This window comes from Protopterus annectens, chromosome 11.part0, assembly GCF_019279795.1.
Source record: "Protopterus annectens isolate FY-2018-M chromosome 11.part0, PAN1.0, whole genome shotgun sequence".
Classification (NCBI taxonomy): domain Eukaryota; kingdom Metazoa; phylum Chordata; order Ceratodontiformes; family Protopteridae; genus Protopterus; species Protopterus annectens.
Genome location: NC_056745.1, coordinates 435590012 through 435606869, shown reverse-complemented (window position 1 = coordinate 435606869; position 16858 = coordinate 435590012). Strand labels below are relative to the sequence as shown.

The window sequence follows — 16858 nt, the reverse complement described above, 5'->3', positions numbered from 1 at the left end:
TGTCTTCCCATTATGGGGCCAAGTATTTGTGTTTTAGTTTAGCCCTACCCAGTGAATGGTCTTAGGTTTATTTCCTTGACTGATTTGATCTGTTTACAATCCACATAATCGTTAAAACGTTTCAAGACCACAATTCAAAAGCGTCAGCATACAGCCTTAATTAGCCTGGCTCTCACAGCAACACCTTATTACTGGGAAAACCATAGCTTTGACTATTTGGACCTTTGTTGGCAATGGGATGTTTTTGCTTTTTAAAAAAAATATCCAGATTTGCTGTAGTTTTCCTTTCAAGAAGTGTCTTCATTTCATGGCTCCATTCACCATCTGTAAGACCAAAACACAAAATCTGTCACTGCCTGCACTTCTTTCCCATCTACATGGAAAGAACTAATAAGACTAGCACACTGAAGTTTGTGTTTCCACTTTTACCTTCATAAACAGCTATTTAAAACTCTTCCTTTCAGCCACTACAGTGGTTATCACCTGTATATTTCAGGTCAGTAATATTTCTCCCAGTAAATTTGATTCCAGCATCTGATTTAAGCCATCAGTTTATGTGATGTAATCAATATGCAGTGTGACAATATATAGATTTGTTATAGGACAGTTCTCTATCTATATATTGCTGGTGTCTAACCTGCAGGCTCTTGAGCTTTACTCTGCTAGCACTTGAAACAAATGCAGCTGTTCAATACTTAAGAACTTTAGTATTGACTTTTTTTCGGGACTGGAATACAAACTGATGTTTTCCAATCCAATGGCCATCTTTTTCCAGATTTTCTGGCTAAGTTCATTCAGCACTAACTGCATTGCTTTACAGAATTTTAAACAATTTATCTGGAATCTCATTTCATGCAGGTCAGTTATTAATAAAGCTTTCTAAGGTCAGTTCAGCTTTACCCTCGATTATGACTATCTCTAGATCACAGCATGTGGCACTGTGCATACCGGTATGTTAGGATACATCTTGTTATTCCAATTCTTAAAGTTAGGACCCCTCCCATTTTTGTTCTCTCCCTTAACACAGATCTTCTTTAAGAGAGCTCTTCTTTTTCCCCTTTCTATTATCAGCCTACAATTCTTTCCACTGTTCACCAGATGTCACTGTAACCACCCCATCTAAACTCCTCCCCTCCTTCCTTCCTCCTCTTCCTGCCCTCTAATTCTGCACTCCTATCTATTCTAACTTCTTGGATACTACAACAATAATCTACTACTGCTCTCTATACTCCTCCACTTCCTGCCACAATAATTTCACACATTTTAACTCTCTCTCCTCACACTCCTACTTGTCAAACTAATCCTCTAGCTGTCATACTAGACCACCAGTACCTTTGCTCTGACCAAATCCTCCACTATACTCTCTTTTTACCCATTACCCCTTGATCACAATATCTTTTCTTGCACTACAATTTGATCTTCAGTTTCACCTTTTGTCTATACTCTCTATTTTATCTACTTAACTTATACTAAACTTCTATTCAGTCTTCACTAGCATAATCAGTACCATGAATTTTTGCTCAGTACTGTGAATTTCTTACATGCTCAATTTCCCTTTAAATGTTATACTTGTATAATTTGTCATGTCGAGTTAGGAATTTAGTGAGCAAGTTAATTTTTCATTTGCATAACTTGTACTTCATTGAATTTCATGCTTGTATCATTTTTGTTCTGTGGAGCTTTTCTCACCGGGCCTCCACTGAAAAACAGCACAAGCTCAAACAGACTAACATAGTCAACAAATGTCAAATAAATAAATATATATTATCTTCTGGCTGTTCTACAAAACACTGAATTTAGTTTGACATTTTCCCCTACCTCCACTGCTTTTTGTATTTGTTCTTCTTTGTTTGGCCTCCTGGAAAGCCTGCACAGATAACAATTTTGCCTCCTTAATCCTCATTTCTATTTAGAATATTTTTTATTGCCCTTTCTTGCACAAAACATCTGTCCATAGTTCTTTACATGTTCTATCCACAAAGTATAATCCAGTCTTCACTTAGACTGCATTCACTTGGAACACTACTGAGCTTGTATCTAGTTGGCCTGGATGTTTTAGTTGTCAACTCTGCAGTAAGAAGCCGATGGCCTGAGGCACAGTCAGCTCCAGATCTTATTTCTATTCACTTTATAGACCTTTTCCATCTGACTGCAAAGTATCATCAGTCTGATTTTGTTATTGACCATATGATTTTCATGAGTAAAATGGTCTCTTAGGCTACTGAAACAAGAGTTTGTTACCTCTTGCGTTAAACAGTATGTTTATGACCAATGAATTATCTTGACAGGACTATGTCTCACTATTTCATTCACCACAGCCAAAATTGCCCATTATTCCAGTTGTACTTTTACTATCATATTCAGCATTCCAATTGACCGTGACGAATGTAATGTGGGTGTATGTTACTTACAGATGGTGCTGAAGTTCCACATAAAAGTTAGTCAGCTACCAATTTGGCAGTTGTAGTTGGAGCAGAAACTTTATCATTGCTGCAATGCTCAATGGCTTGCTTCACAGTCCAACAGAGATCATTCTTTCATTTCTGGTTGTCACTGAGCACCAATTTTGATACCCTTTTATTAACCATGAGGGCTACTATTACTTCTGCAAGTGTCTTGTCCACTGTGGAAGATCTGACTATTTAAAAGGACTTACTTCAGTTAATTTTAGGGTGCTAATCTTCAAAATGTAAGAATTAATTTTTAGTATCGGATCTTAACTATATCAAGTTTACCAAGGTTCATGGTTCTTACTTTCCAAGTTCCAATGGAATGGTAAATAGCTGTTTTGCAGCCATCAGACTTCCGTTTTGTCTTACTATATCCATTTCATAATGTCCAGTATTACCCATACTTATCCTCTGTTCTTTACCAGTAGTATGCTGGACACCTTCAGATTGGGAGTCTCAGTGTCTAGTGTCATGTCCAGGTGGTGTGAACACAGTGCTTTTGTCCATATATATATATTTTTTTATTTTGGCAAAAAATACTGGATTGATTGCCATTATCTTTTCCACAACCATATTTAGTGTGATCTCTCTGACATGGCATGCCCATCTTGCATCTTGGGTAGCTGTGGAGCTTTATCTACATTTGCTTAACTGTTTTATTGTGAATTTTTCACTGTATTCATCTAGTCACTACTCTCCTTTTATCACACTACACCCTACTCCCTTCTTTCATCTCCACCCAGTGAATTTCTTTCTTCTACCTACAAAGAATCTATATTTATTCATACAATGTATAAACAAACCATCCCATCTTATGTCCCACTCTTATTCACAATCTCACTACTACCTCCTTTAAATTCTCACCCGTCTATTAACCTCCTTTGAAAACCCACTAGGCCCATACCTAAACTACCCCAAGAAAGAAACCAACTCTCCAAAACTCCCCTCTCCTTTTTATTCATGCTAATATAACATCCTCATCTAACTACATACTTCCTAAATACCATAGAACACTACACAGAAAATACAACAATCAAAACCCCAGGAAAGGCCTACCTCTATACAGCAGATTCCCCAACCCAAACTATCTAAGCCTGCTACTCTCTTTAAAAGGATGGTGACATCCACCCTAACCCAGGCCCTCCAACAACTCCTATCTCTCTCCTCAACTACAAAGAATCACCTACTCATGCCCTCTCTAAACCATCAAACTCCCTTTTAATTACTCATCTTAATATACGTAGCATAAACAATAAAGTAACTCAACTCCAAGCTCTAACTGAAATCTACTCCTTTGATATTCTCTGCTTAACAGAAACTTGGTTAAAACCTGTAACCAAAAACAATGAAATCATCCCACCTGGATATAATATCCTGAGACTAGACAGAGTATCTAAGAAAGGTGGTGGGGTTGCTTATCCTATATAAATCTAGCTTACAATTGACCACTCATAACTGTAAACCACCTAGAGACTCCAATGCAGAAATTCTTATCTCCAAACTTCATCTTAACAATGCCAAATCCATCTATATTATCTGTATACATCTACCACCTGGTAACAACACTGCCACCATGGAAAACATACGTTGCTGGCTTTCCCAAAACCTGCCTCAAGAAACCATAATCCTAGGCGACACAAACATTGACTGGAGCTGCTACTGCAGCAGCCTCCCCACAAACCATATTAACATATATGGGTATTCCCAAACCATTACCTCCCCTACCAGGATAAATAAATCTAACAAGAAATCAAGCTTATTAGACTGGATTCTCATAAACCATCATCCTCACATTTATGACTCAGGAACCCACCCTGATGATTTAAGTGACCACTTTCTTACCTATATCATCAGACATAAAATCAACTCTCCCATTCCAACATCTGTCAAAAACATCAGATCTAAAAAGTACTTTAACCCCGAACTATTCCAGATGGAACTAAGAGCGTGCAACTGGTCTCCCTTACAAAACCTCCCTTTAGATGAAGCCGTTAGTTATTTTAACTACAACTTCCTTGCCATTCTCAACCTCCATGCTCCAACCAGATTAATTAGAATTAAAAACAAATCTGCTCCATGGCTTTCAAAAGAAACCAAACAAAATAAATCTTAGAAACAAACTTTGGGCAAAATGGAGGAAGACTAAAAACCCTATAGACCAACTAACATTTAGACAGCTAAGAAATGAAACCAAGAAAGCTATAATATCTGATAAAAGAAACTTACTACCTACAATCCCAACAAGCTAATCAAAACAAGCCACAAAAAATTTCAGCTAGCATTAACCAACTACTCTATCCAGGTCAATCCACTACTCCAAACCCTCAAAATACTGACCACAAAAAAACAATGAATACAGCTAATGCTTTTAATACCTTTTTACTGATGCTATACAAACACTAGCTAGTCAACTATCACCTAATAACTTCACTCTACCTTCCTATAAATCATCTTCACCCCCTACTTTTCATATTCAACCTGTCCCAACAACATATATTCTAACCCTTCTACAGAAACTAAAACCATGCTCACCCTCAGCAGACCAACTACCTGCTGAATTCCTACAACAATCCGCCAAAGCTATTGCTTATCCCATTTCTATTCTGATCAATAGAACTATTATCGAAAGTCATATCCCCAGTTTATGGAAAATTTCCCATATTATCCCCCTCCATAAAGGAGGGCACTCCACTGAACTCTCCAACTACCACCTCATTGTCCTTCTCTCTCCTTTGGCAAAGATCATAGAGAAATGCATTCACAGACAATTACTTGACCATCTAACCCAAAATAATTTACTTTCCAACTGTCAACATGGATTCAGACAGTCACAAAGCACTACTACTGCCCTTCTTTCCTTCACAGATTGTTATCAACAAAAAACGCAATCTTAACAAGCTTTCTTCAGCACTATTTATTGACCTGTCTAAAGCTTTTGAAATGGTAAATCACCAAATTCCCATCAAAATACTGAAATCCGTCACTAGATACATCTTCTATAAAGTGGTTCCAGTCCTACCTTGATAAAAGACAACAGGCCGTACTATGGCACAAGTCTCTCTCAAGTCACCTGCCCGTCAACCTTGGTGTCCCTCAAGGGTCCATCCTAGGACCTCTACTTTTTTCCATATTTATTAATGATCTTCACCTTGCCATCCCCCAAGCCACATGCATACAATATGTGGATGACTCCACACCGATATGCTCAGCCACCTCCTCTTCTGAACTTCTCTCTCTTACCCAACAAGTATTTAACACAGTTGAGCAATGGTTCACACATAGCTGCCTTCTCCTAAACCCCAAAAAGACTAAACTCCTCCTCTTCTCTCCTACTAAGAAGTCCCCTCCTCTTGATTTCTCAGTTAACTAAAACTACTATATCCCCTGAACCAACCACCACACTATTGGGTATCACCATTGACAACGATCTGAACTTTGATATCCATATTAACAAAACTATAAAAACTGTCAACAAAAAACTAGGCTCTCTCTATAGGATAAAATCCTTCCTCTTACCTTCAACTAAAACCACTATAGCACACACTCATCTAATCTCTTCACTTCTTTATGCCTCACCCATTTTTACTAATCTATCTAAAAATAATCTTAGCAAATTGGAAATGTCCTACAATAACATTGCCAGATTTGCTACAGGCAACCCATTTAGAACCCATCATTGCATTCATTTAAAGCAGCTGGGATGGCTTGAACTACAAAATCTGATTAAATTCCATCAACTGTCTATAGCCCAACACTCATTACAAACCTTCCAAAACTCCTATTCTATCCACACTCATCACTCCCCATAAAAACCTGAAATCCTTAAGGTCTTCTCAGAGACTTCTAGTACATACCACTAAACCAAACAAGGCTGGTGACTCCCTCTTTTCTAATATTGTAGGAAAAGCCTGGAATCTCCTCCCCAGTGAACTCTCCTCACTTCCCTCACTATCACGCTTCAAAAACAAATTGAAAGTGCTCCTCAGAACACACTGGTTATGCCCCTGTACTAAGCCTGACTAGTTATGTGTCTCTTAATACTTTGCTCTTCCTACCCTTTCTACTCATTAACTGTAATTCCTTCCTTATTAACCTAAATACCATCTCCCTCTAGAACATCTTGATTGTACTAGCATGCTATTTTATGTCTGTATTCTGCACTGCTGAATTTACTGTGATAACCTGTAATATGCACTGTAAATATGATTTTTTGTTTAATGTTTCCTTATTTGTTATTGTGTTAATTTGATTGTTCTATCTTGGAGCTTTTCTCCCCGGGCCTCTACTGACAATGGACATGTATCCAGTTAGACTAGCCATGTCAACAAATGTAAAATAAATAATAAATAAAAATAAATAAAACAGTGAATTTAATTTTATTTTACTTAATAGAATACGGACAGAAAAACAAACAAGAATATATGAAATACTCATCACATTGTATGGACAGCAAGACAAAAATAGAGTAAAAGACTAAAATGGGAGTGAAAGAAAGACTGGGGTAGTTGCAAGTTCAGTGGATTTATGTAAAAGGGCAGAAAGCATTCAGGTTATTCTATCCTTTTTTTCTTTGGTAGTCAGACAGCAGATTCCAGAAAGAGATGAACTTATGCGTGTTGCAAATACAAGACGGTGAACAGTCCAGGTGGTGTGAACTAAGCAGCTCTGTGCTGACCTATGGATGTGTTTAGGGTCATAGTCTTCCAGTTTATATCAAGACCTAGAAAATTTTATTCACATTATTAAGGCTACTAACAGGCTTTGTCCTGTAATCATGGGTTTTAATCCTTCAGTCTCCATTTGTCAACAGTGTGACTCTACTAAAGTCACTTTACCAGACAATGCTTCTGGGTCAGCCCTCAAAGAAGCACTTCTAGTGGGTTAAATTAATAAAATAACAAATAATAAAATTGAATATGAAACTAACATCAGCTTCCTGTCAAAAGTGCCCATTTAGTGTGTTGGCCAGTATGGGTCATGTCTTTTGACGCAGCAGTCTATCACCCAGCAGTCCATCTCAGATACCACATTTAAGAAAATGAACAGAGAATCCTTCAGTGCTATTAATTCTTTTTTTTTGCTTGGATTTTGTCCACTACAGTCAAAGTGATAAATCTGTCACAACCTTTCCTTCCCTAGTGCATTCCTATAATGACAAATATGTATGGAGATTGGATTTGAAAATATCTGTAGGACAAAACTCAATCTCTGTCTACAATAAAAAGGTCAGCTAATAGCTGATCTGAAATAAACTAGCCTCTTCTACAACCCTATATGTTGGCAGTTGCTTAGAGGTTATATTTATGTTATTTATTTGTTAAAATGGGGTACAGTGCTGAACTTCATTAAAACAGTAAACATATACAGCCTGGGTCTTCGGTTATCAGTTTTCCAGACTTCCTCATTCTTCTCCTGTATCATGATAATGCAAATCATGTCAGATTTTAACACCTAAAACAGAGAAAGGGGTGGATGACATTACCTTTGTGTAATACTCTAACTGCTAAATAAGTTATTATAATTCCTCACTTTATTCCTCTTCCCCCACATCACTAATTTGTTAGTCATTGAGTATTTATTATTTCAACTCAGACGTCTCTTAGTCTCTAAGCCTAGATCTGCATTACTGTTTCCCCCATCTGTTTATATTTGCCCTTCACTCTGATTATGCTTACTTATGGTCCCCTCTTCATTTTAGGTTTTAGGCCCTTGCTTTACCCCTCTGTTTTATGCACACCAGTACAACACATGAGCTGTGGTTACTTCCCATCACTTTCCTTTTCCTTCCCTTTATGCTTATACCCTTCACTCAAACCTCCTAGTACCACTGCATGCTGACCTGCTGCAACCCCTTAAAACTTTTATTTAATGGTTACAATCACCCTCCTAGCCTCCTGCCATCCTCACTCTTTCCCTTTGTAATAGGAGCCTTTACCAACTACATATACTAAATGAAGTAAACTGCAAGTTATATTATAGGCTTGTCGTACAAATGACATAACTGCTTTATCATTTACTGGGTTCCTTTCATCCACTTGTTTTTATGCCTGCTGCATGCTGTACTACATTTCTTTACATACTATGGTTCAGACTCTATGAATGATAATCTTTCTCATAAAGTGAACTGCTAGCCAGTAAAGACCACATGTACAGTAGCTCTCCGGCCTGATAAAGGATTACGACCAGAGAAAATAGGCAAGTTACTATACATTCAGGAAATGGACATCACAAAATTGACATTAAGAGTGGAGTAAAGTAAAGTGAGAGGTGAAACATTATATCCATTTAAGAACATATGACTTAATGATTGGATTTCTTTATTCATAATGCTTTGAGCTGTATGGAACTTCACCTGCTCCATGTACTACAAGCTAGAGAGAAAGGAAAAATCTAAGGTGTGCATCAGCTTTGAAAGCTGTAACACACTTATTACTGCCAGGTATGGCTTTGCAGTGAATGGAGTGGAGGTTTAGCTGCACAAATGTACTACAAGACAGAGAAGGAAAGTGAAATAACGGGAAAAATACTGTAGCAAAGCAAAGCATTTCACATCTTTTATCTGGAACACACTTAGCACTGCAACACAAACAGTTGCCAGTAGTCAGAAAAAATGAGTCCTTAATCCTGCAACAGCTTTAAAAGCTGAAATGCACTTCAAAATGCCAACTTCTTTTGATGTGTCAGTGTGAAGTGTTTTATGTTTTCTGAAGTTCGATTTCTTGTTGCTGTTCTGCAGTAGCCATTGTTTATCGCTTAGCACTAGCCTAGAGATTGTCAACACTACAAGGAACTTAAAACTTTTTTTTATCACTACTACTCATGTGAGAAAGTTATGTCTCCTACCTGAATTTGAAGTATGACTGCAGCACTTCATGCACAATATTTTGATTAACAACTCCTAGCTAATAATAATGACTGCTGCTGCTGATTATTATGCAGAACAGATAACTGTAAAAAGCCTAATCTTTTCTTTAGCCGGAGTTATGGCTAGAAAACATCTGATAAGCAAGCTGGTCTAGGACAAGTAGGCATTGGTTATTTGCAGTAACCAGGCTTAACTTATTTCTGTAGTTTGTCTTTCTAACTGGAGACACAAGTTACACCCAGCTGTGGGCACTAGTGTGAAATGGGAAAAAAAGGTGTTCCATGTTTCAGTATTATGAGTTCTCCAAGAAAATGTAATTCAAGTAACCAAGTTCACTCTAATCTCAACTCTAAAACACTTTTACATTAAACCTAATCCCAATACGTAACCGTAGCTTTAAAATACTAAGCCAGATTTAGTCACCCTAAAACTCTTGACGCTAGTCCTAAATGTAGATCCAAATATAAAACCTTAAAACTTAACCATAAAACGCATAACTACTAGTGACACTACTTGCACAGAGCATCCCTTTGGTTGTTACAAGTAACCAGTAACAAAACAAACACTTCACTGCAAACCTATGTAAAAAGGTGTGTCTGCACTAAACGAATTTCAAAATAAGAAAAAAATGTTACCTCATAATAGTTATGTGTGCTTAACCCACAGGTGTAAACCATGCCATCGTGAATAAATTCTGCTTCTTCCACAGTGCAGCAATGAACATAAACTATAAAATATGCTGCATACAACTAGACATGCGCAATCTTAAGTGCGTTTTTTTTTTAATACTCAGTTTTGGCAAATCACAAATGTTAACTGACAGTGGAACACAAGATCAGCGGTTCGGGAACAGACTATACAAATGTCAGTGAACATTAGTGAAGGAGCAACTTGTACATTGGCACTCTGATTGTCGTATGAATGTTCTTCAGCAGGGTGTTAATCTACAGGTAGTGCCCACTGAAAAACGAGTCCACCACTTCATGGCAGCAGATTGACCTCCCGTGGAGCTCAGACTGAAAGAAAGCTAATGGCCACCATTATTTTACGCTGCCTAAATAGCTCTTTTGCTGTTTGAGTATATTAAAAAAAAATTTGAAAAGTGTGCATGCTTATGTCTGTGTGTAAGTATATGCATGCACGAAAGTGAAAAAGTAAGAGCGACATTGATCAAAGCATTATTTTACATTCTCTAAGCAAAACTTTTGCTGTTTAACGAGTATAAATACAAAACAAAAGAAAAAAAGTGAAAGCAATTGAGCTGTGGCAGCAGCAGTAAATAAGACTGCCTGCCTCTTGACCTCTAAGCTCAAAAAATCTCACTAAAACAAACGGGAAACAAAAGCTCAAAAACAGAACAGATTTTAAATACTGCTCTTATAAAATTGCAAAGTTGCTTAAATAATAGGATCTGTGTTATGAATTTTCTGTAGGAAATAAAGTCTGAAACTCAAATGTATGTCATCATTTTCATTCCCCAATAAAATGAAGTAAATGTCTGGATTTTTTGCAAATGTTACATTTTGGATTTAAAATACTTCCTCCAACAAACACTATTTTACATACACTACAGCAAGCTTGAAGCTGTACATGGAGAAACCATTTTACATCAAAATATATTTAAAAAAAAGTAATACAGTAAAAAAATTAAGTAAATAAAACACAACAAATTTACCGGCAGCCCATTCTCTAACCACAATAATGCCCTCCACCGTGTGTTACTGTGTAAATAATGACCTTCCAGGAGTGTAAAGGCCCTCTACTTGCAACACTGGGCCTCTTAACACCCCTTGGGCAGACATTATTTACACAATAGCAGACATCTTGTTGGGCATTATTGCTTGCTTATTAGTTACCACACAGCACCTGGAAAGCTATAAAATACCATTTTTTTTTCTTTCTAAATCACTAAATCTGAATGTTTTTCTTTTTTTATAACCAGTACTGCTCATTCACCTTACAACTTTATTTTTTTTTTCATTTTCTGTTTGAAAAGGAGGGCTAACCCACTCCAGTGGGACAGCAGAAAGGAGAGAGGGTACTTTAATGAACTACATGCTGGTGGGCTCTCACTCCACTTAAAGGTTAATAACAGTATGCACGCCTTAAACTCCATTACCATAAAAACATACGAACAGTGGATTTCCTGTCTTCATACAGTAAAAAAATGTACCGCAACACATTTAATTGTGTATCAACAAACATTGCAATCAAAATGTTCACAAGGTTTATTATGTATTTACTATTAATTTAAATCTCTTACAAAGGGGCAGAGCACTGATACAGAAGGACCTATTTCAGGCTTAAACCAATAACACTAGAAGTAAAGGATAAAAATCATAGGTAGCGAATAAAACTTCCAAAGTAGATTAGATATGTTATTACCAACTTTATCAACAGCTGCATTGTATAAGTACATCGTCTTCTCCTTTCAGCTGTTCCCGTTACGGGTCGCCACAGCAGATCATCTGTTTCCATTTCTTCCATTCCTCTGCATCTTGCTCTGTCACACCAACCACCTGCATGTCTTCTCTCACCACATCCATAAACCTTATCTTAGGCCTTCCTCTTACCTGGCAGCTCCGTCCTTAGCATCCTTTCACCAATATACCCAGCATCCCTCTTCAGCACACGTTCAAACCAATGCAATCTTGCCTCTTTGGCTTTGTCTCTAAACCATCCAACCTGGGCTGACCCTCTAATATACTTATTCCTACTACTGAACTGTTGATCCCAAGTATTTAAACTCATCCACTTTTGCCAACTCTACTCCCTGCATCCTCACCATTCCTCTATCCTCACTCTCATTCATTCACACACACACATATTCTGTCTTAGTCCTGCTCACCTTCATTCTCTTCTCTCTAGAGCATATCTCCACCTCTCCAGGGTCTCCTCCACCTGTTCCCTAATCTCACTACAGATCACAATGTCATCTGCAAACATCATAGTCCACGGGGACTCCTGTCTGATCTCATCTGTCAACCTGTCAATCACCATTGCAAATAAGAAAGGGCTCAGAGCTGATCCTTGATATAATCCCTCCTCCACCTTAAACACATCCATCACTCCCACCGCAGACCTCACCGCTGTCACACTACCCTCGAACATTTCCTGTAACACTCTTACATACTTCTCTGCCACTCCTGACTTCCTCATACAATACCACAACTCCTCTCTAGGCACCCTGTCATATTCTTTCTCCAAGTCCACAAAGACACAATGCAACTCTTTCTGACCTTCTCTGTATTTCTCTATCAACACTTTCAGAGCAAACATTGCATCTGTAGTGGTCTTTCCTGGCATGGAACCATACTGCGGATAACTAATCATCACCTCCCTTCTTAACCTAGCTTCCACTACACTTTCCCATAACTTCATGCTGTGACTGATCAGTTTTATCCCTCTGTAGTTACTACAGCTCTGCACATCATCCTTATTCTTAAACATCTGTACCAAAACACTCTCTCCACTCCTCAGGCATCTTCTCACTTTCCAAGATTTCATTAAACAATCTGGTTAAAAACTCCACTGCCATTTCTCCTAAACACCTCCATGCTTTCACATGTTTGTCATCTGCACCAACAGCCTTTCCATTCTTCATCCTCTTCATTGCTATCCTTACTTCCTCCTTGGTAATCCGTATTGTATAAGTACATAAAAAATTAAATAAACAATGTTTAAAACATGCCCACTGAACAGAGATATGGTAGTATACAGTGGATATAAAATGTGTACACATCCCTGTTAAAATGCCAGGTTTTTGTGATATAAAAACATGAGACAATAAATAATTTCAAAACTTTTCCTACCTTTAATGTGGCCTATAACCTATACAATTCAATTAAAAAAAACAACAAATCTGTTAGGAGAAAAAAATATAAAAAATAAAAAAAAACGTACAATAAGCTGGTTGCATAAGTGTGCACACCCTTAAACTAATACTTTGTTGAAGCACCTTTTGATTTAATTACAGCTCTTCTTACACAGGAGTCTATCAGCATGGCACATCTTGATTTGGCAAAATTTGCCCACTCTTCCTTGCAAAATCTCTCCAGATCCGTCAGATTGCCAGGCCATCTCTTGTGCACAGCCCTCTTCAAGTCACCCCACAGATTTTCTATTGGATTTAGGTCTTGGCTTTGGCTGGGCCATTCCAAAACTTTTCTGGTGAAGCCATTCTTTTGTTGATTTGGACATATGCTTGGGGTCAATGTCGTGTTGAAAGGTGAAATTCCAGCTTTCTAGCAGATGCCTGAAGGTTTTGGGCCAAAAGTGACTGGTATTTGGAACTGTTCATAATTCCCTCCACCCTGACTAACGCTCCAGTTCCAGCTGAAGAAAAGCAACCCCAAAGCATGATACTGCAATCACCATGCTTCACCGTGGGGATGGTGTTCTTTTTGGTCTTGTGAAGTGTTGTTTTTGCTCTAAACATACCTTTTGGAATTGTGCCCAAAAAGTTCAACCTTGGTCTCATCAGATCATAACACATTTTCCCACATGCTTTTGGGAGACTTGAAGTATGGTTTTGCAAATTTTATCTGGGCCAGGATGTTTTTCTGTGTAAGAGAAGGCTTTTGTCTTGCAACCCTACCCCATAGCCAAGGCATATGGAGAATACAGGAGATTGTTGTCACATGTAGTACCCAATCAGTACTTGCCAGAAATTCCTGCAGCTCATTCAGTGTTGCTGTAGGTCTCTTGGCAGCCTCCCTGACCAGTTTTCATCTCGTCTTTTCATCAATTTTAGAGGGACGTCCAGTTCTTTGCAACGTCACTCTTGTCCCATATTTTCTCCACTTTTTGATGACTGCCTTCACTGTGTTCCATGGTATATCCAATGCTGTGGAAATTTTTTTTGTACCCTTCTCTTGACTGATACCTTCCAACAATGAGATCCCTTTGATACTTTGTAAGCTCTCTGCCAACCATGAATTTTGCTGTAGCAGGCAACTGAGTAAATGTCAGGAAAATCCTACTACGACAGTTGAACTTTATTTGGAGTTAATCAAGCTCTCTTTAATTGATGGCAGGTGTGTACCTAAAAAGAGTGAATGTTGTAATTAAATCAAAAGGTGCTTCAAATTATTAGTTTAAAGGTGTGCACACTTATGCAACCAACTTATTGTAGGTTATTTAAGCAATAACCCACGTCTGGGTGTGGGTAATGCTGGATTTACCCACGGTTGGTGTGGTTTGGTCAAGAGGGCGAAGCCCGAGTGGCCAAACAAGGACAACCGTGGGTAAATCCAGCATTACCCACACCCAGAAGTGGGTTATTGCTATTATACAATGACATTATTTAAGAAAAAAAATACTTACTTTTCTTAAATAATGGCATTGTATAATACCTCCGTGCTGCCCTTCCGCAGCTATCTGGTATTCTGTGGCAGTTCTGATGTACTGTGCATGCATATGCTTACGCAGTACATCAGAGCTGTGTGTGGAAGCAACGGAGAAAGCAAGATCTCCATTGCTTTTTAGAAAGTGTCTCGCTATGTTAAAGGAGATTAACATAGCGAGACAGCTTTAAAAAAAGCAACGGCGAAAGGAAAATCTCTGTTGTTTTTTTTAAAGCTGTCTCGCTATGTTAAACTCCTTTAACATAGCGAGACACTTTCTAAAAAGCAAGGAGATCTTGCGTTCTCTGTTGCTGTAACAAAAAAAAAAAAAAAAAAAAGACTTCTACTAATGGAAAAAGTCCAGGCGACTGGACCTTTTTCCATTAGTATAAGTCTGATTTACAGCGTGCACGCTGACCAATCAGCGTGCACTTTTCGGAATATTAATGGGGGGGTCGTTGTATAATTATTTTTTATATTTTTCAATTGAATTGTACAGATTACAGGTCACATTAAAGGTGGGAAACGTTTTGAAATGATTTATTATGATCTCATTTTTTTTTATATCACAAAAACCTGGCATTTTAACAGGGATGTGTACACTTTTTATATGCACTGTATGCTGAGAAATTAAAGTATAGCATTAGCTAACAAGTACACAAAAGAAAATATTCATTTAAAGAGCATTCTTATTTGCGGAGTCCTGCCTGGGCGAGGTGTAAAGGAGAGGCAGACTGTAAAAACGAATGCAGTGTTTGTGGAGAAGCATTAAGTGGGGAGGAACTGTTTTGTTTGGGGTAAACATTCTACTATAATTTCAGTGAGAAGGTTAGCAATGCAATGGAGAAAGCTGTAACAGCTTGCCATCGGCTGTCATTTATTATGATGCTTAAAACAATTTACATAGCAGTGTTAACAAGCATCTCCGTGCACCTTGATATCCTTGGGAAGGTATACATCTGCCTTCAAAAAACCCGTACTTTTTTGTTTTGAAAAAAAAAACGTACTTTTTAAACATATTTTGTCTAATAGCCTATTACAAAATACGTTTGATTACTTTCCTATATAAATATTCTGTTTAAATAGGTTTACGCTTTAAAATACTACCTACAAATAGGAGGTTCGATGACGGTAATAACATATTCTGAAGCATCCTCAACCCACTATTTGGAAGAAAGTTCTTAAACGATTTTATATGAAATTAGTTGACAAGGAAATAAACACTTTCAGTTAACCTGCTAAACGTCCCCAATTCAAACTGCCTGGCTACTATGGAAAACGAAAACAAATGCACACTTAACTCGGAATCGGATACTACAGTCAATAAAAAAAACAACAAACAAGACAGAACATGGGTATGAAGTCTAGGCCAGTCACGTTTAAGTTTGTACTAAACAAGTTTAAATATATAGTATATTTCAGTAAGCTCACAGTGGAAACAAACATAAGTTTTCCATCTTTTGGATGGGTTGTTTCAGTCTTGCTATTTCACTAGTAGTGACTATCAGCAAGTTTAGTTAAGTACTCCTCAACCAAGCCCGTTTGGGGGTGTAACTGCACCGCAACTTACGCTTCCAGCCGGTGCGAAAGTTCCCAGTCCAATCGCTGGCATGCAAGACCCGTCATTCAGCTTTAACACCGTAACAGTATCATTCTGAGCCATGGCGAGGCGACCTTTATGTAAAATAACACCGACTGTACTACTATTGTTGTTAGGTATGGGAAAATCAAACTAGATAGGGGTGAAGATGCGGATAAAACCTGACAAAACCCACCACTTAGGTCGGAAAGTTATTACTAAGCACGAAATGTTCGGGACGTTGACGTGCGATAAAGAAAATAAAGTGTGCCGCCTAGGCGTGAAGAGGGAACGCTTCTATTTGTCGATTATTTAAAACGGTATAGCTCAAAGATGAGTAACTGAAAGTAGTCAAAACTTGTTCAGATGATATAAGAATGTTATTTCCATAAATGTACAAAAGCAACCTTTAAAGCAGGAAAGCTGTAGCACCAAGAAAACATCAGTTTGGGACAAAAAATAACTTGAGCAAGAGGGAGTGTATAAATATTTGGGAACTGATGAAGGATCAATAATAAAACATGAAAAAATGCAAATAAAACTCAGTAAGAAATATTTTAAAAGGCTTAAATCACTTCTGAAAACAGGTTGACATCTAGGAACAGAGTTCAAGGGTACT

The 16858-nt window shown here is 37.8% G+C and overlaps 1 protein-coding gene across 1 annotated transcript in view; it reads right to left on the bottom strand.

Moving 5' to 3' along the window:
* Positions 1-16510, bottom strand: part of LOC122814952 (aldo-keto reductase family 1 member C1-like) — a 337408-nt gene extending 320898 nt beyond the window's left edge. Inside the window, exon 1 of the mRNA XM_044087211.1 lies at positions 16231-16510. Within this exon, the coding sequence (XP_043943146.1) occupies positions 16231-16323 (93 nt within the window). The 5' untranslated portion in view covers positions 16324-16510. The remainder of the gene's footprint in view (positions 1-16230) is intronic.
* Positions 16511-16858: the final 348 nt, after the last annotated feature.